This window comes from Scyliorhinus canicula, chromosome 17, assembly GCF_902713615.1.
Source record: "Scyliorhinus canicula chromosome 17, sScyCan1.1, whole genome shotgun sequence".
Classification (NCBI taxonomy): domain Eukaryota; kingdom Metazoa; phylum Chordata; class Chondrichthyes; order Carcharhiniformes; family Scyliorhinidae; genus Scyliorhinus; species Scyliorhinus canicula.
Window position 1 is genome coordinate 121133808 of NC_052162.1, and position 27224 is coordinate 121161031.

Consider the following 27224-nt stretch of genomic DNA (forward strand, 5'->3'; position numbering starts at 1 on the left):
AATTAAGTTCACCATTAGAGGGAGAGATGAGGGGTTCTTCCTGAGGTGGAAGCTGTTCATCGACTTTTTCAAGAAGTATTAGAATGTCAGCCGGGGGGGGGGGGGAATGAAAAATGAAATTAAATGAAAATCGCTTATTGTCACAAATAGGCTTCAAATGAAGTTACTGTGAAAAGTCCCTCGTCGTCACATTCCGGCACCTGTTCGGGGAGGCCGGTACGGGAATTGAACCGTGCTGCTGGCCTGCCTTGGTCTGCTTTAAAAGCCAGCGATTTAGCTCTGTGCTAAACCAGCGCCATACCTACCTAAACTAGGGGAGGGTGTAACTATTGGTTGTTAAGGGGCAGGGGATTACTCTATTTTATTTTTATAAAATTCTTTGTGAGTGTGGCTGATGTATATATGGGGGTTCCTGCTGTGTTATATTGCTATAGTGTAAAATGCATTGTTAATATGTTGTGCAGTGTTCAATGTTGTTTTGTGTTTTGGGCTGTTCCTGTTTTTTATTGTTTGTATTTTCTGGATATACCTTCAATAAATTATCTTTAAAAGGAAACACAGTCTGGTTGTTCAATTCGACCACTTATCGTGCAGTTCTCATATGTAATGCACCCGCAGTAATCTTCTGCTCTAATAGTCTTCTCTGGACACAACCAGTTTGTTCCCCCTCCTTTGCATTTCCTGAGGTTGACGGAGTATATTCTATCTCTCTTTTGGATTGCATTTTCAGGGGCATCCTTTAGTTTAACTAACACCCCGTTCCCACAGCATCCCAAATAGTTCACCTGGAGAAGCTGATGTCATTCTCCCCTGCCCGGGGAATATGCAACAACATTCCCACTGGGAGGATGAGGTTATCATTCTGAAAGGGAACACGACTGGCCAATGTCAGTTCCCCGAGGAGTTCAGCAGCTTGGTGGGCCGTTTTTATCCATGTTTTCAATTGAGCATTGCTCACCCAATCAGATACTTAGTGTGCATCAAGCTGGAGTCAGTTAGCCTGGAGGTTCTGCAACATGTGTGTTACATACATGTTACACGCCTGCACCCTGTGTATTTTCTGTGAAATCTCACCTTGTCTATCAATTAACTTGTTAATCATTGTTTGATATGGCTGCAACTGTTTAATTTCCTTCCACACGAGCTGATTGACTCGCTGGCTGAGGTCTGTAGCCATTCCAGCATCCTGGTTTATGTCCTTTACTGCAGATCTCATTTGCCCCTTCATAACCTCAATCTCTTCTCTTATTTCTGCAATATCAAGGGAGTTAACAGTGGAAACTCCTGCCCATATCCTCAAACCACTAGTTCCACAAAGCCCCTCTGTTGTAACTTACGCGTTTTCAGTCCACTCCCCCCAGAATTTCCTGCTCCAGGCTCACCAATAACTCCTGGCCATAGTTGTGCCGACTGATGAGATTAATCATAACTTTTACATATTCATATCCCAGGACTATTGTCACTGATTCGTCAGTGGGGGTCAGGACTAACCCGTGTCCCATAGTGCGGCTAGTGATTTGCTCATCACATTCGGGCCTGGGGGTGCCCCTGGACCCGTGGTTGTATCCAAGCCGGGGTTCGCCGGTGTCACAGTGCTGGTGGTAAGTTTTGACCTGGTTCCAACCCTTATCTGGTGGGGTCCTTGCTTCCTACAATATCCCACTCAATCTTCGGGCTTCTGTGCTGACTGGCTTCCTGAATCTCTTCCCTGGTACTAAGCAGTCAATCTCTCACATGTATCACCTCTTGATTCTCAGTACATTTCGGTGCCTGGCAGTGTTCTATACAATACATTTCTATACAGTCCCCTCTAACATTATATTTCACAATAGAGCGATTGGGGTTGTTGAGGGCACTGTGTTTTCTGCTCCATCATTTTAAAATACGCTGTCATCTTGCCTGGGGGTAAGGGTCCTGTGTCCCAGCTTTCCCTATTAGCTGTAATTCCCTTGATCCTGGGTTCCCGACTGATATAGGGCCGAGGTATTTCAGAACTGCAGGTAATTGGTATAAGCTGCCCCGCAGGACGTATAAAGTCCCATTGGTACATACATCCTGGGTCTCGTCATAATAAAAACCTATACCGCTCATTCCCATTATGTCTCTTATTGCATTTACAGTGGCCCGACACACCCACGTGACATTAGTATACATGTGATCATTGGTTTTCGTGTCAGTGATGTCCGGCTCCTTCTGTGTCTATTGCGAGATCAATGTCAGTGGTTGAAACCAGAGATGGGATGGGGTCCCAAAGCGCGCTGGCAATAGAATTCTGGAGGTAGAAATAGTCGCCTTCCGGATCTCAGTTAGTATTATATCATTTGTATCATTTCCAATCCCTCCTCTTCTTTGTCCTTTTGGTTCCGTTGTCCCATAACCTGGGCTACACTCGTGACCCACTTACAAATCCAGATGATTCCTTTCACAAATGCGGCTGCTGCAAATGCCACGGCTCCCCCCAGTTCCATGGGTTTGCTGACCCATTGGAGGGGTCTCTCAATGTTTGTGATTATGGGACTACTCATTGGGGTATGATTTTAACTGTGTCCAGTGGGTTTTTCGTCTATTAGGACACGTTTGCCCAGTGACTATTACTTCATAGGGTCCCTCCCATCAAACCCCTCGTCCCTTTTTACCTGTCATGTGTTTGACCATTACCCTGTCCCCTGGCATGGGTAGTTTGGGGGTATCCTCTCCAGTCAGTTTGGTCCAGTCTCTATGCTGTTGCTGTGTGAGTATCTGACCTTTCAGGACAAGCAGGCAGTCTACCAGATCTTTCATACATTGGAGTACAGTTCCTGTGTTTATCTCGAGTTCCACCCCTCCAGTTATCACCTCCTCCGGGAGGCGCATTGCTCTTCCTGTCATTAACTCAAAAGGGGTTAATCCTGTTCCCCGGGCGGGGGGTGGCTCTTTGACACAACAATATTGCGGGCAAGGCCCGTACCCAATTGTTCCCTTCCTTCAGCATGGCTTTGGCTGGGCTGTTTTTTAAGGTTCTGTTCATCCGCTCTACCATTCCCGAACTCTGAGGATAGTCTAGGATGTGGAATCTCTGCTGCATTTCCAAAACTTTACTGATGGGTCCCTTGGTCAGAATCCAGTTGGAGGGGCACCTCCCACCTTGGTATTATTTCATTAGCCAATATCAAAGCCATGGTGCCAGCGGCGGCGTCCTTACACAGGAATGATTCCACCCACCGGATGAATTGATGGATAACCAGCAGACAATGTTTTACCCTGTACTCGAGGCAAGGATCCAGGAAAATCTAGTTGCAGGTTTTCCAAGAGTCGCTTGGGCCGGGCTGACTGTCCATTTTGATCGTGCAGGATGGCCTGGTTCCACCAGGGCGCACTGTCTGCATCGTTGGCAGGAATTGGCCACATCCCTGACCATGAAGTATGGGGCTCACCCCCACATACTTCCTTGCTCCATCCAGATAAGGGAAGTGAGTTATATTCATAGACTCGATCTCACTGTATTTTCCACCAGAACCATTGACCTGTACGTCTTCTATTTGTTTATTCCAGTCATCGGATGTGGGGCATCACTGGCTGGGCCACATTTGTTGTCCATCCCTAATTGCCCTTGAACTGAATGGCTGCAGCTAAGAGTCAACCACATTGCTGAGGGTCTGAAGTCTCAAGTAGGCCAGACCAGGTCAGCATGGCAGATTTCCTTCTGTAAAGGACATCAGTGAACCAGATGGGTTTTGACTACAATCAGCAATGCTTTCATGGTCATCAACTTAAATTCCAGATTTTTTGTGACTTCAAATTTCACCATCTGCTGAACCTGGATCCCCACTGCATTACCCTGGGTCTCTGGATTACTGGTCTGGCTTTTGATTTCCTCGATGTGTCTTGTGAGCGATGAAGTCATTATAGCCGATAAGCCTGAGCTGTTATCGAGTTATATTTTGTTTTCCGTAAGTCCTGTACTTTCCCACTAACGTGCAGACCAAACAGCTGCCTTGGTACTGTGTATAAACGTGTGTTATTGTAACTGCTCCTTCAGATATTTTGGTTCACTGAAGCATTCCCCTGCATGCTTGTAATAGAGACTCTCAAACTTTTCTAAAATAAATTTAGAGTACCCAATTCATTTTTTCCAATTAAGGGGCAATTTAATGTGGCGAATCCACCTGGCCTGCACATCATTGGGTTGTGGGGGAGAAACCCACGCAGACACGGGGAGAATGCAAACTCCACAGACAGTGACCCAGAGCCAGATCGAACCTGGGACCTCGACACCGTGAGGCAGCAGTGCTAATCACTGCGCCACCGTGCTGCCCAAGATTCCCAAACTTTAACCAACTCTGGACTCCGAGTGGCATTTGTCCCACAACAACCTGGCTTCAGGAACAGGATCCACTGACGGCTCTGATTAAAGGAAAGTCCCCGTGGACAGCAGATACCGGGGTGAGTATTGTTTGTTTTATACCACCCGTGTGTTTAGTTCAGTCTGACTGACCACTGGGGCCTCCTCAGAACCTCAGGGATCTGTTTCTGGTTTGTTTTTTTGGCATCCATTCAAAGTAATTTCAATGACTGGAACATTCCAGACAGAGAATTGTCGGTTTTACACCAAGGATGTGTTTGGGGGCAATGTTGAAGTCCCCGTGACCGAGAGGGTTTTGTTGCTGCTGACAAATTAAGGCACAAAGCTAAATGGGAAGCTAACCAGAAAGAGTTGGGCAGTTGCAGAGAGTTTGGCATGACTTCAGAGATCCCAAATAAGGGGTCATTTAGCATTATTGCCTCGATGGATCTGCACAGTAAAGCTCCAAATTGTGTGATCAATGTAGGAATTTCAGATATATTGTGTTATATATATTTGGTGCACTAGGGGTTAAAAGCCTGGGTTACTGTGTGACTGCTGTAGTCATGTTTATAAAAATCCTGGTTTGTTAAGCAGCTCGGCATTTTTAAGACAGAGGTGCAATTAAGGCATCGTAAAATCTTGGGTAATGTACTTTTTTATATAAAGAAGGTTCTCTAGTGAATAAATAATTGGATAAATTGTGTTTAAACTTGAATAATCAGATCTTGAAATCCAAGTGGCATAAGGGTGATGTAACTAATGGGAGGTGTGAGGGTATTAGGTATCTAGCAGGCCAGCAGTGTTTTAGTTTTTTGGCTGGAAAGTGAGCTGAGAAACATTTTCTGAAGAATTCAGCCAGCAATTGTCCATTATTCTGACAGGACTCCGGTTTCTTCAAAAGATCTCTATCCAATATTAAGCAAGTATGCTTGGGTCTGCTAACTGTATTTAAAGGTGGATTTTGACCAGAGATGGGTTTGTTTGAGTGCAGATAAAGATAGCAGTTAAGGGTTATTCTTTCACTGTTTTGTTAAGCATTGTTTAATGGGTAATTGTCAGCTATTGTCTTTGTGATGCAAAAATTAGTAATAGTGTGTTAGTAATAAAGTTTGTATTAATATACCATATCGCTACATGTGTGTGAAATCACTCCTGGAGCGAAGTATCCTTTCCTTGCAGTCTTACAAATTGAATAAAATATTGGGGTTTCCCACAGTAGGAAAGGTCATTTTAATTTTTCGCGTCAATTTGAAATGAAATAATGAAAATTGCTTATTGTCACAAGTAGGCTTCAAATGAAGTTACTGTGAAAAGCCCCTAGTCGCCACATTCTGTTCGGGGAGGCTGTTACGGGAATTGAACCCGCGCTGCTGGCATGCCTTCAAAGCCAGCGATTTAGCCCTGTGCTAAGCAGCCTCTTTAGTGACTTTCTTGTGAATCTAAGTCAATAGATTTTAAAAAGCTGCATTTTTGCCAGGGTTCACCTCTGGGGGCAGTGTTTCTGTAACCTCCTCAGAAGGTGGCAGAAGTAGAAGGAAAATTTTGGAAGTTAAATAAGTTTGTCGATGTTTTGAACAATGTTTCAGAGTGTATGGTACTTCTGGGATCAGTTTTGTTCAAGTCGGGTTGTCTCCACCTGAAGGCAGAAGCTGCCGTGCTTTATTGGTACCATGGCAGGAAACTCAGGTGTTAGATTTGGAGGTAGGTGAGCACTTTAGTGATAGTTACCACAATTCGGTTACATTTACTATAGCGATGGAAAGGGATAGGTATATAACGGCAGGGCAAGAGTTATAGCTGGGGGAAAGACAATTATAATGGGATTAGGCAAGACTGAGGTTTCATCGGATGGGGAAGGAAACTGCAGGGGATGGGCACAATTGAAATGTGGAGCTTGTTCAAGGAACAGCTACTGCGTATCCTTGATAAGTATGTACCTGTCAGGCAGGGAGGAAGTGGTTGAGCGAGGGAACTGTGGTTTACTAAAGTCGTTGAATCACTTGTCAAGAGGAAGAAGGAGGCTTATGTAAAGATGAGACGTGAAGGTTCAGTTAGGGCACTCGACAGTTACAAGTTAGCTAGGAAGGACCTAAAGAGAGAGCTAAGAGCCAGGAGGGGACATGAGAGTCTTTGGCAGGTAGGATCAAGGATAACCCTAAAGCTTTCTTTAGGTATGTCAGGAATAAAAGAATGACTAGGGTAAGAGTAGGGCCAGTCAAGGACAGTAGTGGGAAGTTGTGCGTGGAGTCCGAGGAGATGGGAGAGGTGCTAAATGAATATTTTTCATCAGTATTCACACAGGAATAAGACAATGTTGTCGAGGAGAATACTGAGATACAGGCTACTAGACTAGAAGGGCTTGGGGTTCATAAGGAGGTGAAAATAGATAAGTCCCCTGGGCCGGATGGAATTTATCCTAGGATTCTCTGGGAAACTAAGGAAGAGATTGCTGAGCCTTTGGCTTTGATCTTTATGTCATCATTGTCTACAGGAATAATGCCAGAAGACTGGAGGATAGCAAATGTTATCCCCTTGTTCAAGAAGGGGAGTAGAGATGACCCCAGTAACTATAGACCAGTGAGCCTTACTTCTGTTGTGGGAAAAGTCTTGGAAAGGTTTATAAGAGATAGGATTTATAATAATCTGGAACGGAATAATTTGATTAGCGATAATCAACACGGTTTTGTGAAGGGTAGGTTGTGCCTCACAAACCTTATTGAATTCTTTGAGAAGGTGACCAAACAGGTGGACGAGGGTAAAGCAGTTGGTGTGGTGTATATGGATTTCAGTAAAGCATTTGATGAGGTTCACCATGGTAGGCTATTGCAGAAAATACGGAGGCATGGGATTCAGGGTGATTTAGCAGTTTGGATCAGAAATTGGCTAGCTGGAAGAAGACAAAGGGTGGTGTTTGATGGGAAATGCTCAGCCTGGAGTTCAGTTACTAGTGGTGTACCACAAAGATCTGTTTTGGGTCCACTGCTGTTTATCATTTTTATAAATGACCTGGAGGAGGGCGGAGAAGGATGGGTGAGTAAATTTGCAGATGACACTAAAGTCGATGGAGTTGTGGACAGTGCGGAAGGATGTTGCAAGTTACAGAGGGACACAGATAATCATAGAATTTATCATAGAATTTACAGTGCAGAAGGAGGCCATTCGGCCCATCGAGTCTGCACCGGCTCTTGGAAATAGCACCCTACCCAAGGTAACATCTCCACCCTATCCCATAACCCAGTAAACCCACCTAACACTAAGAGCAATTTTGTACACTAAGGGCAATTTATCATGGCCAATCCACCTAACCTGCACATCTTTGGACTGTGGGAGGAAACCGGAGCACCCGGAGGAAACCCACGCACACACGGGGAGGATGTGCAGACTCCGCACAGACAGTGACCCAAGCCGGAATCGAACCTGAGACCCTGGAGCTGTGAAGCAATTGTGCTATCCACAGTGCTACCGTGCTGCCCCTGCAGAGCTGGGCTGACAGGTGGCAAATGGGAGTTTAATGCAGAAAAGTGTGAGGTGATTCATTTTGGAAGGAATAACAGGAAGACAGAGTACTGGGCTAATGGTAAGATTCTTGGTAGTGTGGATGAGCAGAGATCTCAGTGTCCATGCACATAGATCCCTGAAAGTTGCCACCCAGGTTGAGAGGGTTGTTAAGAAGGCGTAGGGTGTGTTAGCTTTTATTGGTAGAGGGATTGAGTTTCGGAACCATGAGGTCATGTTGCAGCTGGACAAAACTCTGGTGCGGCCGCATTTGGAGTATTGCGTGCAGTTCTGGTCGCCCCATTATAGGATGAGGAAGCATTGGAGAGGGCGCAGAGATTTACCAGGATGTTGTCTGGTGTGGAGGGAAGATCTTATGAAGGAAGGCTGAGGGACTTGAGGCTGTTTTCGTTAGAGAGAAGGTTAAGAGGTGACTTAATTGAGGCATACAAGATGATCAGAGGATTAGATAGGGTGGACAGTGAGAGCCTTTTTCCTTGGATGGTGATGTCTAGCACGAGGGGACATAGCTTTAAATTGAGGGGAGATAGATATAGGACAGATGTCAGAGGTAGGTTCTTTACTCCGAGAGTAGTAAAGGCGTGGAATGCCCTGCCTGCAACAGTAGTGGACTCGCCAACATGAAGGGCATTTAAATGGTTATTGGATAAACATATTGATGATAAGGGAATAGTGTAGATGAAAAATGAAATGAAAATGAAAATCGTTATTGTCACGAGTAGGCTTCAATGAAGTTACTGTGAAAAGCCCCTAGTCGCCACATTCCGGCGCCTGTCCGGGGAGGCTGGTACGGGAATCGAACCGTGCTGCTGGCCTGCCTTGGTCTGCTTTAAAAGCCAACGGTTTAGCTGAGTGAGCTAAACCAGACCCTTTCGAGGGCTTTAGAGTGGGCTTTCGAGTGGTTTCACAGGACGGCGCAACATTGTGGGCCGAAGGGCCTGTACTGCGCTGTAATGTTCTATGTTCTAGTGTGGGTCTGACGTGACTTTACATCAACAACCTCACAGAGACAGTATGAACCCTGTCACAGTCAATGGAACCGGGGCCTCACAGAAAGATGAAGATGTTTCCAAAGCTGAGACTGAGCTGCTGCAAAGTTGAATTGACGAATTGGATTGGCTGGGCACACAGACATGGCCGGATACTATCCTGGGAAAGGAGTTTACAAAAGTTATCACTGTCAGTACAGGATAAAAATTTAGAATAGATCATTCTATCTTCTCTGGAACATTCTTTCCTCTCTCATTCTCCAAAGCTGTAAATCTCCATCCCACACACTCTCCCTCCATTCTCACTCTGCTGTATCTAATATTCACCCTCCCAATTCTCCTGAAGGTGCTGATTCAGGCTGATTGACAGATCCAAGCTCACTGCTTCCTGTCCTGGACATAGAGACCTGAAAATCTTCATGCAGGCTGCATCTATAAATAGATATCTGTATATTTATTGAGCTCATGATATGTGTAATAGTCACAGTATTACTTGAACAGAGATACAGGGGTAATGTGAGGAAGAGCCTTATTAGACAGCGAGTTGTCATGAACGGGAACTCGCTGCCTACGAGGATGGTAGAAGTGGAGACAATCAACAATTTCCAAATTAAAATGCTTGCACTCTTGAAGGAAATAAACTGACAGGAGAACGGGAATAGAGAGGGGATGGGACAGATTGGATTGTTCTACAGAGAGTCTGGACTCGAGTTATTGAATGGACTCCCTCTGTGCTGAAGGACTCTAAGACTGGAGATATATAACAGAGCTACAGTACTATATTACAAGACTACAAATAGTAAAAATTCATTTCATTACAGAATCATAAATATCATATTTAATGCATACCACATCATAAAACATCTAATCCGTATTATATCATAGCTCTTGACACATTTCTGTCCGATATTAGTTTACAGTCCTCTTCAATGTCATCCAACTCCTGGGAAACCAGCCCAGACCTTTAATTGTGAACATTCGGAAAGAGACCATCCTTTTAGCCAGACAAATAAATGTCAAGAGGGAGTGAAGGATTTCAGAATGAACATGGTTCGATCCTGGATGTGATTAACAGCAACACCAACAGCAGAAACTGACCCTTGTAATCACTTGTGAACTTGTTGGTGTGACTGCTGGTGGGACAACTGAGAGAATCCCTTCCCACACACAGAGCAGGGAAAAGGCCTCTTCCCGGTGAGGACTCGCTGGTGCCTCTGCAGGTTTGATGAATGAGTGAATCCCTTTCCACACACAGAGCAGGTGAATGGTCTCTCCCCAGTGTGAACTCACTGGTGTGTCACGAAGTTGAATGAATTGGTGAAGCCCTTCCCAGAGTCGGAACAGGTGAATGGCTCTCCCCGGTGTGAACTCGCTGATGTACCCGCAGGTTAGATGACGTTTTAGAGTGAGAGCAGCTGAATGGTCTCTCCTCAGTGTGAATCCACTGGTGGGCTGTCAGATGCCGAGAGCTTTTGAAGCTGCTCCCAGTCAAAGCATTTAAAAGGTCTCTCATTGGTGTGAGTGACATTGTGGATTAGCAGGTGGGCTGACTGAGCGAATCCTTTCCCACACACGGAGCAGATGAACGGCCTCTCTCCAGTGTGAACTGGCTGGTGTCTATGCAGACCTAATAATCGAGTGAATCCCTTCCCACACACGGAGCAGGTGAATGGCCTCTCCCCGGTGTGAAGTCGCTGGTGTACCAGCAGGCTATTTGACTGAATGAAACTCTTCCCACACACAGAGCATCTGAACGGCTTCTCACCCGTGTGAATGCGCTGGTGTACCAGCAGGCTGGATGAATGAGTGAATCCATCCCCACATTGAGAGCAGATGAACGGCCTCTCTCCAGTGTGAACTCGCTGGTGTCCCTGCAGATGGGACAACTGAGTGAATCCCTTCCCACACTCAGTGCAGGTGAATGGCTTCTCCCCCGTGTGAACTCGCTGATGTCTCTGCAGATTAGCTAACTGAGTGAATCCCTTCCCACACTCAGTGCAGGTGAATGGCCTCTCCCCAGTGTGAACTCTCTGGTGTGTCTGCAGGTTGAATGAATCACTGAATTCCTTCCCACACTGAGAGCAGGTGAAAGGCATTTCCCCAGTATGTCCACGTTGATCAGATTCCACCAGACAGGCATCCAAATTTGTTCCCACAATTCCTGTGTTCCCACAGTTACTGCATAACAAAGGTGTCCCCAGATTCAACAGTATGTTGAAAGTTTGCTCACATATAGAAAACGGGTAGTGTTTCCCTCCATTGTAAACGGTGCAATGTTTTTCAGGCTGTGTAACTGGTTAAAGCTCTTTCCACAGTCAGTTCTCTGGAACACTCTCACTCGGGTGTGTGTGTGTCTCGGTGCTTTTCCAGTCACACTGATAATTAAAATCTTTTGAAGCCGTCAGAACAGAGAAACGTTTCTCCTTCTAGATTTAAAAGCCGATGATATTCTGGTCCCAGCGAATGGAGTGACTCCACCAGATCTTGATGTGACGTTTGGTTTGAGATTTCAATCTGTAGATCCTAACCTTCTGATATCCTGTAAAAGGTGTTTACAAAAGACATCACTGTCAGTCCAGGTCAGAAATTCAGAACAGACAATTCTAGTTTCTCTGGAACATTCTTTCCTCTCTCATTCCCCAAAAGGTGTAAATCTCCATCCCACACACTCTCCCTCCATTCTCACTCTGATGTATCTAATATTCACCCTCCCAATTCTCCTGAGGGGCTGATTCATGAGGGATCCAGGCTCACTGTTTCTTGTTGAAGAGGTGAAAATCTTCATCCAAGCATCTATTGGTTAGAGATAAAGGGGGAATCTATAATAATCTTATTACAAATAGGCCTACATTAACACTGCAATGAAGTTACTGTGAAAATCCCCCAGTCGCCACTCTCCGGCACCTATTTGGCTACAGAGGGAGAATTCAGAATGTCCAATTGACCTAACAAGCAAATCTTTCGGGACTTATGGGAGGGAACCCACGCAGGCACGGGGAGAACGTGCAGACTCCGCACAGTGACCCAAGCTGGTAATCGAACCCTGGTCCTGAGTGCTGTGAAGCAACAGTGCTAACAACTGTGCTGCCGTATCACCCTGAGGAAGGATTTAATTTTGGTAGCAAGTGGTCAAGACGTTGAATTTGCTGTCTACGATGGATGTGGAAGTGGAGACGAAATATTGAATTGAAAATAAAATTGACCAGTATTTGAAGGAAATTAATTTGCAGGAGAACGGGGATATCGAGGGGGGAATAGAACTGACTTGTTTGTTGGTAAGAGAATCGATATGGACTCGAGTTACTGAATGGATTTGTTCTGTGCTATAATGACTAGGACTGAAAATATATAACTACAGTATTATATTGCGCAACTAGAAATAGTAATAAATGTATTTTATTAACCATAAATAGTATTTCTATTATGTACCATATAACAGCAGATATATCTCCGGCCTATATTAATTTACTGTCTCCTTAGAAGGGGATTAAGACGCTAAAAGATTTGTTTCTTCAGGGTCGGTTTGCAGGATTGAGGGAGCTGGAAGCGAAATATGGGCTGGAACAGGGAGAAATGTTTAGGTATATGCAGGTTCGGGACTTTGCCAGGAAGGAGATACGGAGCTTCCCGGAGGAACCGGCTTCCACATTGCTGGAGGAGGTGCTGACGACAAGGGGACTGGAGAAGGGGACAGTGTCAGTGGTGTATGGAGCTATTTTGGAAAAGGATAAGGCACCACTAGAAGGGATCAAAGCAAAGTGGGAGGAAGAGCTGGGGGAGGTTATGGAGGAGGGTGTCTGGTGTGAGGTGCTCCAAAGAGTAAATGCCTCTACCTCATGTGCGAGGTTGGGGTTGATACAACTGAAGGTTGTATATAGAGCGCACCTCAAGAGGGCGAGGATGAGCCAATTTTTTGAAGGGGTAGAAGATGTGTGTGAGCGTTGCCGGGGGGGGGGGGGGGCCTAATCACGTTCATATGTTCTGGTCCTGTCCAAAGCTTGGGGAGTATTGGAAGGCGGTGTTTAGGGTAATTTCCAAGGTGGTGCATGTGAAGCTGGACCCGGGTCCCCGGGAGGCCATATTCGGGGTGTCGGACCAGCCAGGGTTGGAAACGGGGGCGGAGGCAGATATCATAGCCTTCGCCTCGTTGATCGCCCGAAGGAGGATCCTGCTGGGATGGAGAGCGGCCTCTCCACCCTGTGCCCTGGCGTGGCGAGGGGACCTGTTGGAATACTTGAGAAGGTTAAGTTTGAACTGTGGGGAAGCTCGGAGGGGTTCTACAATTCATGGACACTATTTATTATGCACTTTCAAGAACTGGATAACATCGAACATTAGTTGGGGGGGGTGGGTGGGAGGGAGGGGGGCCGTGTGTGTTAAGGATGACTATGATTCCTTTTTTTGTCATTTGTTTATGTAAACATGCGGACTGATGTTTGGGGGTTGGTGGGAGGACGGGATTGTTGTTATTGTTATGGGATTTACATATCTGTTGCTGATTATTGTTTGTTGTTGGTGGGTGTAAATTCAGGAGAAAAATTGTGAAAAAGGAGAGTAAAAATATTTTTAAAAAAATAAATTCAGAACAGACAATTGTAGTTTCTCTGGCACATTCTTTCCTTTCTCATTCCCCAAAAGCTGTGTCTCCCCGGGCTGTCCCGTTGGGGTTCTTTGCAGATATAGCGTCTCATTAGTCCACCTCATTCGCCTCATATCAGAAGCATGCCGGACAGTGGCGTGCAGAGGGGGGGGCCGACGGTGCGCTGGCCCCGGGCATCGATTGGATGGGGGCAGCAGTGTGAAGAGAACGGAGCACCTACCGCGGTCGGCCAGAGCGCGCCTGCGCACCACGGTCGGCCAGAGCGCGCCTGCGCACCGCGGGCGGCCGGCCTGCGCCGGAGTGAACAAAAAGGGCGCGAATTCTTCTCCCGAATCGATGGCAATCAATGCCACCATGGGTGAGTTTTATTTATTCTTTATCTTTATCTTTTGATCCATTTTTAAACTCTTCTCTGCACCCTCTCTATAGTTGTCAACTTTACTAAACTGTCGTGCCCAGAATTTGACATTTGGGCCAGGGGCACCCATTTGGGACAGAACCAGTATTTTATGAAGATTCATCATGGCCTCTTAACTTTTGCCCTCTTACCCTTTATACTTAAAGCCCAGGGTCCTATAAATGGGAGATTCTCAGAGACAGGGGCAGCACGGTAGCATGGTGGTTAGCATAAATGCTTCACAGCTCCAGGGTCCCAGGTTCGGTTCCCGGCTGGGTCACTGTCTGTGCGGAGTCTGCACGTCCTCCCCGTGTATGCGTGGGTTTCCTCCGGGTGCTCCGGTTTCCTCCCACAGTCCAAAGATGTGCGGGTTAGGTGGATTGGCCATGCTAAATTGCCCGTAGTGTCCTAAAAAAGTAAGGTTGGGGGGGGGGGGGGGGGGGGGGGGTTGCTGGGTTACGGGTATAGGGTGGATACGTGGGTTTGAGTAGGGTGATCATTGCTCAGCACAACATCGAGGGCTGAAGGGCCTGTTCTGTGCTGTACTGGTCTATGTTCTATGTTCTACTTGACTGCAAGCTGCTGGAGCTCGGATCTTGAACAGAGCTTTATATCTGGATTTGGAGACCCTTTATGCACTGGCATAGTGCACAAACAGGCCCCACATGAGCAGGGTTTTGTGAAGAAGAAGTGATCTGGAAATGTGTCGACTGTGAAAATTATATTTGTGGAAATTGGGTGAAGTAATGCCGGTGTTTGATGAGACTTGGTGCTAAAGCTTTAGAGAAATGAAGATGGAATTTGAAGATGATTTGAAGAAGTTCAACGTTTTGAAGGATATTGTGGCTGAAATGAATGCGATACGTGCTGAATGGGCTGATTGAGAAATGTGAGAGATATGTCTTTGTATCTGCTATGTGTAATTTATCGGTCATATTATTGCAATTTTCCTGTTAATTCATGTTTAATTTACGTTGATTTCGGTGTGATTGCTAATATAAAAGTGAAGTCTTGTATATTGGTCTTAGTTGGGTTGTTTGTAGTTTGTTTCCACAAGGGTCATAACAGTATTTCCATGATGTTGCTGCTCGTATCCTTCTCCATGGGGGTTGCAGAGGAGGGAGGCACAACTTTCGAGACATAACATCTCACCCATTGCTGCAAAGCAAAATGACTGAAGAAGAGAACAATATCCCTAGAATCCCAGCGCTAAGGGGAAATTGACTAACTCTTACAGCGCAATTTAACCTCAGGCAGCCGTCCTATACCTTAGAGATGCCCTAGAGGCAGCTTGGGGCCTGTCGTGAAGGTGAGTGAGTGCCTTTAAATTTGCTTATCTTTCACCGGGAGCAGGGTTTGAGGGAATATCAGGTAAGCTCTTTGTTTCTTTTTCTTCTTCTTGTTTTTTTTTAAATCTAGAGGTGATGTCAGGGAAGGCAGTACAATGCTCCTCCTGCAGAATGTTTGAGGTGAGGGACGCCGTCAGTGTCCCTGCTGATTTCATCTGTGGGAAGTGCACCCAACTCCAGCTCCTCAAAAACCGTGTTAGAGACCTGGAGCTTGAGCTGGATGAACTTCGGATCATTCGGGAGGCAGAGGGGGTCATAGATAGGAGCTTCAGGGAAGTAGTTACACCAAAGACTGGAGATAGATGGGTAACTGTAAGAGGGACTGGGAAGAAGCAGTCAGTGCAGGGACCCCCTGCGGTCGTTCCCCTGAGTAACAAGTATACCGTTTTGGATACTTGTGGGGGGGACGACTTACCAGGGGTAAGCCATGGGGTACGGGCCTCTGGCACGGAGTCTGTCTCTGTTGCTCAGAAGGGAAGGGGGGAAAGGAGTAGAACATTAGTAATTGGGGACTCAATAGTCAGGGACACAGATAGGAGATTTTGTGGGAGCGAGAGAGACTCACGTTTGGTATGTTGCCTCCCAGGTGCAAGGGTACGTGATGTCTCGGATCGTGTTTTCCGGGTCCTTAAGGGGGAGGGGGAGCAGCCCCAAGTCGTAGTCCACATTGGCACTAACGACATAGGTAGGAAAGGGGACAAGGATGTCAGGCAGGCCTTTAGGGAGCTAGGATGGAAGCGCAGAGCGAGAACAAACAGAGTTGTTATCTCTGGATTGTTGCCCGTGCCACGTGATAGTGAGATGAGGAATAGGGAGAGAGAGCAATTAAACACGTGGCTACAGGGATGGTGCAGGCGGGAGGGATTCAGATTTCTGGATAACTGGGGCTCTTTCTGGGGAAGGTGGGACCTCTATAGACAGGATGATCTACATCTGAACCTGAGGGGCACCAATATCCTGGGGGGGAGATTTGTTAGTGCTCTTTGGGGGGGGTTTAAACTAATTCAGCAGGGGCATGGGAACCTGGATTGTAGTTTTGGGGTACGGGAGATTGAGAGTATAGAGGTCAGGAGCACAGATTTGACTTTGCAGGAGGGTGCCAGTGTTCAGGTAGGTGGTTTGAAGTGTGTCTACTTCAATGCCAGGAGGATACGAAATAAGGTAGGGGAACTGGCAGCATGGGTTGGTACCTGGGACTTTGATGTTGTGGCCATTTCAGAGACATTGATAGAGCAGGGACAGGAATGGTTGTTGCAGGTTCCGGGGTTTAGGTGTTTTAGTAAGCTCAGAGAAGGGGCAAAAGAGGGGGAGGTGTGGCGCTGCTTGTCAAGGAGAGTATTACAGTGGCGGAAAGGATGCTAGATGGGGACTCTTCTTCCGAGGTAATATGGGCTGAGGTTAGAAACAGGAAAGGAGAGGTCACCCTGTTGGGAGTTTTCTATAGGCCACCTAATAGTTCTAGGGATGTAGAGGAAAGGATGGCGAAGATGATTCTGGAAAAGAGCGAAAGTAACAGGGTAGTTGTTATGGGAGACTTTAACTTTCCAAATATTGACTGGAAAAGATATAGTTCGAGTACACTAGATGGGTCGTTCTTTGTACAATGTGTGCAGGAGGGTTTCCTGACACAATATGTTGACAGGCCAACAAGAGGCGAGGCCACATTGGATTTGGTTTTGGGTAATGAACCAGGCCAGGTGTTAGATCTGGAGGTAGGTGAGCACTTTGGAAACAGTGACCACAATTCGGTTGACCTTTACGTTAGTGATGGAAAGGGATAAGTATACCCCGCAGGGCAAGAGTTATAGCTGGGGGAAGGGCAATTATGATGCCATTAGACATGACTTAGGATGTGTAGGTTGGAGAAGTAGGCTGCAAGGGTTGGGCACACTGGATATGTGGAGCTTGTTCAAGGAACAGCTATTGCATGTTCTTGATAAGTACGTACCAGTCAGGCAGGGAGGAAGGGGTCGAGCGAGGGAACCGTGGTTTACCAAAGAAGTGGAATCTCTTGTTAAGAGGAAGAAGGAGGCCTATGTGAAGATGAGGCATGAAGTTTCAGTTGGGGCGCTTGATAGTTACAAGGAAGCGAGGAAGGATCTAAAGAGAGAGCTAAGACGAGCAAGGAGAGGACATGAGAAGTCTTTGGCAGGTAGGATCAAGGAAAACCCAAAAGCTTTCTATAGATATGTCAGGAATAAAAGAATGACTAGGGTAAGAGTAGGGCCAGTCAAGGACAGTGGTGGGAAGTTGTGTGTGGAGGCTGAGGAGATAAGCAAGATACCAAATGAATACTTTTCGTCAGTATTCACTCAGGAAAAGATAATATTGTGGAGGAGAATTTTGAGACCCAGGCTATTAGAATAGATGGCATTGAGGTGCGTAGGGAAGAAGTGTTGGCAATTCTGGACAAGGTGAAAATAGATAAGTCCCCGGGGCCTGATGGGATTTATCCTAGGATTCTCTGGGAAGCCAGGGAAGAGATTGTTGAGCCTTTGGCTTTGATTTTTAGGTCATCATTGGCTACAGGAATAGTGCCAGAGGACTGGAGGATAGCAAATGTGGTCCCTTTGTTCAAGAAGGGGAGTAGAGATAACCCCGGTAACTATAGGCCGGTGAGCCTAATGTCTGTGGTGGATAAAGTCTTGGAGAGGATTATAAAAGATACAATTTATAATCATCTAGATAGGAATAATATGATTAGGGATAGTCAGCATGGTTTTGTGAAGGGTAGGTCATGCCTCACAAACCTTATCGAGTTCTTTGAGAAGGTGACTGAACAGGTAGACGAGGGTAGAGCAGTTGATGTGGTGTATATGGATTTCAGTAAAGCGTTTGATAAGGTTCCCCACAGTCGGCAATTGCAGAAAATACGGAGGCTGGGGATTGAGGGTGATTTAGAGATGTGGATCAGAAATTGGCTAGTTGAAAGAAGACAGAGAGTGGTAGTTGATGGGAAATGTTCAGAATGGAGTTCAGTTACGAGTGGCGTACCACAAGGATCTGTTCTGGGGCCGTTGCTGTTTGTCATTTTTATAAATGACCTAGAGGAGGGCGCAGAAGGATGGGTGAGTAAACTTGCAGACGACACTAAAGTCGGTGGAGTTGTAGACAGTGCGGAAGGATGTTGCAGGTTACAGAGGGACATAGATACGCTGCAGAGCTGGGCTGAGAGGTGGCAAATGGAGTTTAATGTGGAGAAGTGTGAGGTGATTCACTTTGGAAAGAATAACAGGAATGCGGAATATTTGGCTAATGGTAAAATTCTTGGTAGTGTGGATGAGCAGAGGGATCTCGGTGTCCATGTACATAGATCCCTGAAAGTTGCCATCCAGGTGATAGGGTTGTGAAGAAGGCCTATGGTGTGTTGGCCTTTATGGTAGAGGATTGAGTTCCGGAGCCATGAGGTCATGTTGCAGTTATACAAAACTCTAGTATGGCCGCATTTGGAGTATTGCGCACAGTTCTGGTCGCCTCATTATAGGAAGGACGTGGAAGCTTGGAACGGGTGCAGAGGAGATTTACCAGGATGTTGCCTGGTATGGAGGGAAAATCTTATGAGGAAAGGCTGATGGACTTGAGGTTGTTTTCGTTAGAGAGAAGAAGGTTAAGAGGTGACTTAATAGAGGCATACAAATGATCAGAGGGTTAGATAGGGTGGACAGCGAGAGCCTTCTCCCGCGGATGGAGGTGGCTAGCACGAGGGGACATAGCCTTAAATTGAGGGGTAATAGATATAGGACAGAGGTCAGAGGTGGGTTTTTTACGCAAAGAGTGGTGAGGCCGTGGAATGCCTACCTGCAACAGTAGTGAACTCGCCAACATTGAGGGCATTAAAAAGTTTATTGGATAAGCATATGGATGATAAGGGCATAGTGTAGGTTAGATGGCCTTTAGTTTTTTTCCATGTCGGTGCAACATCGAGGGCCGAAGGGCCTGTACTGCGCTGTATCGTTCTATGTTCTAAAGATAAAGAGGTCAGTGAATAGCTCTAGAACGGGTGCAACTACGTTTTCTATAGGTTTTTTGGTGATATTTAATGAAATATTTACGTGGGGCTTTGGGGCATACAATCAAGATTTGCCCCGGGCATCACCAGACCTCTGCACGCCACTGATGCCGGAGCTTGGGAGAAATTATACCGGGATTGGTAAAACCCGGTGAACACCCCTGAGAGATGGGACCCTGCCCTCTTTCATTGTTCTGTAAGTATGGCGTACATATCTATCCCAGAGATATCTTCCGTCGATTTCCCCCGCGTCTCGTTCTGCTTAATTATCCATGCTGCCGCCTCCGTTATATTAAAGGGCACTGATCTCAGGGGTATTCCCCCTTTTGCATCGATTGGTACATGGGCAAACACCCAACAGCTAGAGACATCGATGCCTTTCGCATATGCATATGACATGTACAAGTAGGTATTTACATGCAAGTCCCGTTAATTCTGTGCTGGGAGTCTATTCCCGGTTACTACCATCAAACATATTATCATTATTACAGCAAACATCATGGGTCTTCTGCAGCTCTTCGGAATTTTGGTTGTGTGGAGTTATCGGATTTGAACATAAATACATATTTTTACTCTCGGTATACTTTTAATTGTGTCCAATGTTTCCATGATCCCATACCCTCTATGTCCACACATACACAGGTATCCCCACTGATCAGAACTTGGTGCGGTCCCGTCCATCTGGGGGCGATCCCAGGCTTTTCAGGTAGCACCTTTACCATCACCTTCGTCCCTGCTGTAGGGACATCAGGGAATGCGGTCCAGAAAATGTCCAGATTTTTATCCTCCGTCTCCTGTCCAGTCCACACTGGCTGCCGCATTTCCTTTCACTGATTACTGATCTCTAATATGTATCTACGCGTCCTGTCCCTTATCGGACTATTTCTTCTCCCCTGTTATTATTCCCTGTGCACATCTACCCATTGCTGCTGTTTCTCCCCTAGAGCCTTTGTCATGGCAGGTTTTAGGGTCCTATTCATCTGCTCTACTGAGCTTTGGGAATGGTAAGGGATGTGGAATTTTTGTTTGATCCCCATCCACTCACATGTTTTCTTCATTACTCTTCCAGTAAAGTATGTTCCTTGGTCCGAATCTAGTTGCAAGGGTACCCCCCAGTGAGGAATCACGTCCTTGGCTAATATTCATGCCACGGTTGTGGCCATACAGTCACGGGTTTGGGATGCCTCCACCCATCTGGTCAATTATTACGAGGCAGTATCGTTTTCCCCGGCTCGTGGGTTGTGATCCAGTAAAATCAATTTGGAGATTCTCCCAGGGTCCCTTTGGTCTCGGCTGATTTGCCACCCAGATCTTTACGGGGTGCCCCGGGTTGTACTGCGCATATGGGATGCATCTCTGACAGTGCTTAGCTATATCTCTCTCCATTCCTGGCCACCACCATTCCTTTCCGATTAAGTGCATCATAGCCTCCATTGGTCCATTCCATGGTGTTATTCAAAGAGGATGTGCCTGATGCAGGCAGGGCAATTACCTTTCCATCCTTCCTCAAGATCCCTTTCTTATCTGGCTCCCCCCCCCCCCCCCCCCCCCCCCCCCCCCCCCCCTTTTAAATCCCATTCGTTCTTTTCTTCCCTTGATATGTCTTTGTGTGATAGTTCAACACTGATGTCTTCTCCCTGGGCACTTTTGACGGGAATTGTTCCAGGGCAATTTGGGCTGCCTTGTCTGCTGCTTCATTATCTTTTTGTTGGGGTGTCTCTACCTTCTGGTGGGCCTTAATGTTTATCACTGCTACCTGTCTTGGTAACCTTGTGGCTTCCAATAAGGCTTCTATACGCTGTTGTTGTTTTATCCTATCTCCTCCAGAAATGACAAAGCCCCTCCCATGCCATGCTGTCATATAGTTGTGCACGACCCCAAAGACATACCTACTATCTGTGTATGTGTTCACCATCTTTTCCTTGGCCATGATCAGGGCCTGAGTGAAAGCCACCAATTCAGCCACCTCTGCTCACAGTGCTCCTTCCAGCCTTCCCGAGAGGACTGTTCTTAATTTGTCATCTACTACTGCCCATCTGGTTCATGGGGACCATTGATATATTTTCTAGATCCATCTACATCCAGGTGAATTCTGGGGTTTCTAGTCTTCTTCCACTATCATTCCACTTACCTCCTCATCTATCTCAGAGTGTACATAGGACTCTCCTGTGTATGATTCCTTCTGCAGGGTTTTCCCCGGTGTCCTTTATGATGACCACTGATCTATCATTAGGAATTAAGTAAGAAGTCTTACAACACCAGGTTAAAGTCCAACCGGTTTGTTTCAAATCACTAGCTTTCGGAGCACTCCTCCTTCCTCAGGTGAAGGAGCTGAACTTTCCTCAGCTGAAGGTGAACTTTCAACTGAGGAAGGAGCTGTGCTCCGAAAGCTAGTTGGACTTGAACCAGGGTTGTCAGACTTCTGACTGTGCCCACCCCAGTCCAACGCCGGCATCCCAAATCATTAGGAATGAAGACTGTTTCCCAGTGGGTCTGTCGTAGGTTTGAGACTGATCTAAGCTTACTGTTGTTCAACATTTCTACAATGGGATGCCGGGTGTGTAAGATGATACCTCCGGTCATTACTGTAGGTTCGCTGACCCTGACCGCCCAATGCTGCGCAGTCCAGAGCTGCCACACAGCGAGATAAGCCCGGCACTACGGGTGAATGTCGTGTTGAGTAATATGCCACTGGTCTTCCCCTGTCCCCTTGGAGTTGGGTCACTACTGCGGCACAGAACTCACCTTCGTTCCTGCAATGTATGTGGATCGGCTTTTTGGGGTCTGGTGGACCGAGGCCGGGGGTGAAGTAAATGCTTGTTTTAACTTTCCGCCTCTTCTCCTGTTCCGGACCTCAGTCGATGGAGCAGTGATTCTATTGGCTGATTGCGGCAGGACATGGACATCTTGTGACGTCACAATATGGAAGTGACAGCTTGAGCTTCAGAGTGATTCCTATTGGCTGATTCATACAGGCCTGCGTTGTGACGAGACAGGAATGGAGGGGTGTTCGTTGTCAGTTTGGGACAAACAAAATGCTGCGGATTGGAAACCAGTCAGTGCGTCCGGCGGTGAAAGCCCCGCCACCCTCACGTGGGGCCCGAATCCATCTCCTATTGGCTAAAAGAACAATGGCAACCTGGGGAGGACCGAAAATACGCTGGGCCGCCAGCAAATCAGGATCCGGACTTTGTGTTAATGGCTGCAGGGAGCTTCCTCCGCTGTCTGCCCAGCAAAGCTGCTGCTTCTCTGTGAGTGAAGATTGAACTTCACAGACTGAAACTGCCTCCTGTCTCCAACATCTGGGAGTAAAACACTTTCTTTTCGTCCCCTTTCCATTTCTTTTCAAATTCTGGCCTTCAATTGCTTTCAAAAAATCAATTTAAAGTATCCAATTATTTCTTATTCCACTTAATGGGCAATTTGGCATGGCCAATTCACCTACCCTACACATCTTTGGGCTGTGGTGGCAACACCCACGCAGACATGGGGATAATGTGCAAACCCCACACGTCTAGTGACCTGAGGTCCCAGGATCGAACCTGGGACCTCAGCGCTGTGAGGCAGCAATGCGGTCCACTGTCACCGTGTCACCCCTGACGTTCAATTGTTGACTTATTTAATTGTTGACTTATTTAAATCCCAGGCCTCGTGGGATGGCAAGGGAGGAGATTGAAGAGGATCTGACAATTTTCAAATCTTCTCTGGTCACAGGAGCAGAGCTTTATAGAACAGTACAGCACAGAACAGGCCCTTCGGCCCTCGATGTTGTGCCGAGCAATGATCACCCTACTTAAACCCACGTAACTCGTATACCCGTAACCCAACAATCCCCCCCATTAACCTTACACTACGGGCAATTTAGCATGGCCAATCCACCTAACCCGCACATCTTTGGACTGTGGGAGGAAACCGGAACACCCGGAGGAAACCCACGCACACACGGGGAGGACGTGCAGACTCCACACAGACAGTGACCCAGCCGGGAATCGAACCTGGGACCCTGGAGCTGTGAAGCATTTATGCTAACCACCATGCTACCGTGAGGCCCCTAGCTAGAGGACAGGAGGACAGATAATGTGGCACCATCATTCAAGAAGGAAGTAAGAAAATGCCAGGAAATTACAGACCAGTGAGTCTAACTCAGTGTGTGGAGATGCCGGCGTTGGACTGGGGTGAGCACAGTAAGAAGTCTTACAACACAAGTTAAAATCCAACAGATTTGTTTAGAATCACTAGCTTTCGGAGGTAGAATCATTAGTGGGCAAACTTTTCCGTGCAAGGGCCACATTCAGAAATTCACAATTTTAAATGGCCGCATAGTATATTAAGTAATAATTACTTCACCCGGTTATGATTCGGCGCCTCATATAGAAATAGAACAGTACAGCACAGAACAGGCCCTTCGGCCCTCGATGTTGTGCCGAGCAATGATCACCCTACTCAAGTCAACGTATCCCTATACCAGTAACCCAACCCCCCCCCCCCATTAACCTTTTAAAAAAAAAAATGTTTTAAAAAAATTTTTTTATGACTTGTTGGGCCGCATAAAGACCTTTGGCGGGCCGCATGTGGCCCGCGGGCCATAGTTTGCCCACCCCTGACTTAGAATCACTCCTTCCTCAGGTGAATGAAGAGGTGGGTTCCAGAAACATATATATAGACAAAGTCAAGATGCAATATGATGCTTTGAATATGAGTCTTTGCAGGTAATTAAGTCTGCAGTCCAGACGGAGCAACTGGGGAGAGGGGAATCACAGGTTAAAGAGGCATGAGCTGTCTCAAGCCAGGACAGTTGGTAGGATTTGGTTTGGATTTGGATTTTAGTCTAACATCAGTGGTCGGTAAACTATTGGAAAAAAGTCTGTGGGGCAGAATTGATCAAGGATAGTCAAGATGGTTTTGTCAGAGGGAGATCAGGTCTTTCAAATTTGATTTGAATTTTTTGAGGAGGTGACTAGGAGATGAAGGCTGTACAGTTAATGCAGTTTAAGTGGACTTCTTTGAGCCTTTTGATAAAGTCTGACACGGAAGACTAGTCAGGAAGACAAAAGCCCTGGGGATACAGGGCAATTTCTCAAATTGAATCCAAAATTGGCTTTGTGGCAGGAGGCAGAGGGTGATGGTCGAAGGTTGTCTTTGTCACTGGAAGTCTGTGTCCAGTGATGTTGCGATGGGATCAGTACTGGGTCCCTTGTTTTTGTCGTGTACATTAATGATCGGGTGTGAATGTAGGAAGTAAGTACGTTTGCAGATGACACAGAAATTGGTGGTGTGGGAAATAGTGAGGAGGAAAGCCTTACATAGAACATAGAACAGTACAGCACAGAACAGGCCCTTCGGCCCTCAATGTTGTGCCAAGCCATGATCACCCTACTCAAACCCACATCTCCACCCTATACCCGTAACCCAACAACCCCCCCTTAACCTTACTTTTTTATTAGGACACTACGGGCAATTTAGCATGGCCAATCCACCTAACCTGCACATCTTTGGACTGTGGGAGGAAACCGGAGCACCCGGAGGAAACCCACGCACACGGGGGAGGACGTGCAGACTCCACACAGACAGTGACCAGCCGGGAATCGAACCTGGGACCCTGGAGCTGTGAAGCATTTATGCTAACCACCATGCTACCCTGCTGCCCCTTACATTACAGGATGATGTGGCGGGCTGGTTAGATGGGCAGAACAGTGGCAAATGGAATTTAACTCTGAAAAGTGTGAGGTAATGAATTTTGTGAGGACTAACTCGGCAAGGGAATATACAATGACTGGTCGGACCCCAGGAAGCATAGAGGACCAGAGGGACCTTCGTGTGCCTGTCCATAGGTCCCTGAAGACGGACAGGTAGATAAGGTGGTCACAAGGGGATATAAGAGTATAGGTCACAGGAGCAGAATTAGGCCATTCAGTCCATCAGGTTGTGGGATTCTTGCTTCTATTAGCTACGGTATAGAATATAAGAGCAGAGAGCATTTGATAGGCCATAGCATGCAAGGCTGTGGACCAAGTGGTGGGAAATGGGATGAGAATAGATAGGTACTTAGTAGCTGATGCTGAAATGATGGGCTGAAGGGCTTTTTGCTCTGCTGTAAAACTCTGATTCTATGAGGACAGAGTGATGTCTGGTGTTTTATGGCACAGATTAGATACATTGTTGATTGTTCTGCAATAATGTACATGATTATTCTGGTTTTGTAATGTAGTCCTGTAGCTACGTTATATATTTCCAGTCAGATTTATAACAGAAGACGAGGAGTCCATTGGACGTTTCAAGTCGATGCCAACTCTGTTGAGTAATTCTGTCAGTGTTGAGTGGGTCACATTCTGCAACCCTGCATTGCCCATCCAATTTCATTTAGAAATTATTGACCATCTCTGCTTTAAAAATAACATTTTCCATTCTGCAACCTGCATTGCCCATCCAATTTCATTTGGAAATGATTGACCATCTCTGCTTTAAAAATAAAATGTTTATATTAAGGTTTCTCAGTTTTCCAAAATCTTTTGTATAAAACCCCCAAACATCCAACAAGAAAAAAAGAAATAAAAACACAATCTGACACAAGACAACTCACCCCCCCCCCCCCCCCGCCCATCTCCCAATCCCCCCACCCAGCCACAGCAACACAGTGACCAGCTCCTTGAAGTAATAAAAGGCCACTACCTTGAGTAAAACTCTTGACTGATCCCCTCACGGTGTATTTAACCTTTTCAGTATAAAAATTCCATTAGATCCTCACGCCATGGGGGGCACTTGGTGGGGTTGGAGACCTCCACCGAGCAGGACTTGCCGCCGGGCGATCAACGAGGGGAAGGCAAGGACATCTGCCTCCGCTCCCCTGTCTGCAGCTCCAGCGAGTCTGACAGCCCAAATATGGAAACCAAAGGGCAGGGCTCCTGTTCGATATTGATAATCAGTGACATGGTGATAAGAAGGAGACCTGAAAGCTGACTAGTTTGGGGACAGGACCAGGACATGTGGTGTTGGCCGGACCTCCGGAACACCGCTCACACCTATTGTCCCATCCGGGGAAAAACTGCTCATCCTCTCCTTGGTTAGGGGTCCCTAAACACGACCTTGAGCTGGACCAAGCCCAGTCTCGCACTCGGACGTGGAGTTCACCCTGCCAAGGACTTCACTCCCCACCCCATCATCTCCTCCGGCCCACATCCTCCTCCCACTTCACTTTCACTCCATCCACTGAGCTTACTTCTTCTGAAAGGATCCGCCCATGTTCCAACGTTACCCTCCTCCGATCCGGCAAGTAAAAGGATCCTTTCCATTAGAGATGTTGGCAGAGCTTGCCCTGTTTCTCAAAGTACTTCCCAACCTGCTTCTCAAACTCTGAGGCCAGTACTCCCACCAGCATATCCCTGCACCCACTGGAGTCACGCCACCATCCTCCCTCCTGGTGAGCCACATGGACTCACCAAATCCGTCGAGGGTTTCCTCTCCCACCAGACCTTTTTGAAATTTTCAGCATGATTTTGTCGACAGGTTCACTGAACCTTCAGCTTGACCAAGTTTGTTCACCAAATTCCCGGGAAACGGGCAAAAAGGACGGAAAAACCAACCATCCTGGTGGTGCTACTAGTGTGTGACCTTCTCCAACATACAGCCACCAGAGATGATAGGAAGCAGCGCAGGGATCTGTCATCAGCCTGAATCAGCACCTTCAGGAGAATTGGGAGGGTGAATAGATACAGCAGAGTGAGAATGGAGGAGAGTGTGGGATGGAGATTTACGCTTTGGGGATGAGAGAGGAAAGATATTCAGAGAAACTACAATTGTCTGTTCTGAATTTATCCTGTACTGACAGTGATGTCTTTTGTTAACTCCTTGTCCAGGATATTGACAGTGAGGATTTACAGACAGAAATCTGAAACCGACGTCACATCAAGATCTGACCGAGTCACTCGGTTCATTCGGTCCTGAATATCGTCGGCCTGAATCTGGAACGAGAAATGTTTCCCTGATTTGTCAACTTTAAAAGATTTTAAACATCAGTGTGACTGGAAAAGCACCAAGACACAC

The 27224-nt window shown here is 46.7% G+C and overlaps 2 protein-coding genes across 2 annotated transcripts in view; both read right to left on the reverse strand.

Moving 5' to 3' along the window:
* The window catches only part of LOC119951774 (zinc finger protein 229-like), a 711453-nt gene that overhangs the window by 622581 nt on the left and 61648 nt on the right, over positions 1 to 27224 (reverse strand). The window lies entirely within an intron of this gene.
* LOC119951768 (zinc finger protein 721-like) overlaps positions 9653 to 27224 on the reverse strand; it is a 290874-nt gene continuing 273302 nt past the window's right edge. Inside the window, exon 8 of the mRNA XM_038775108.1 lies at positions 9653 to 10933. Within this exon, the coding sequence (XP_038631036.1) occupies positions 10260 to 10933 (674 nt within the window). The 3' untranslated portion in view covers positions 9653 to 10259. The remainder of the gene's footprint in view (positions 10934 to 27224) is intronic.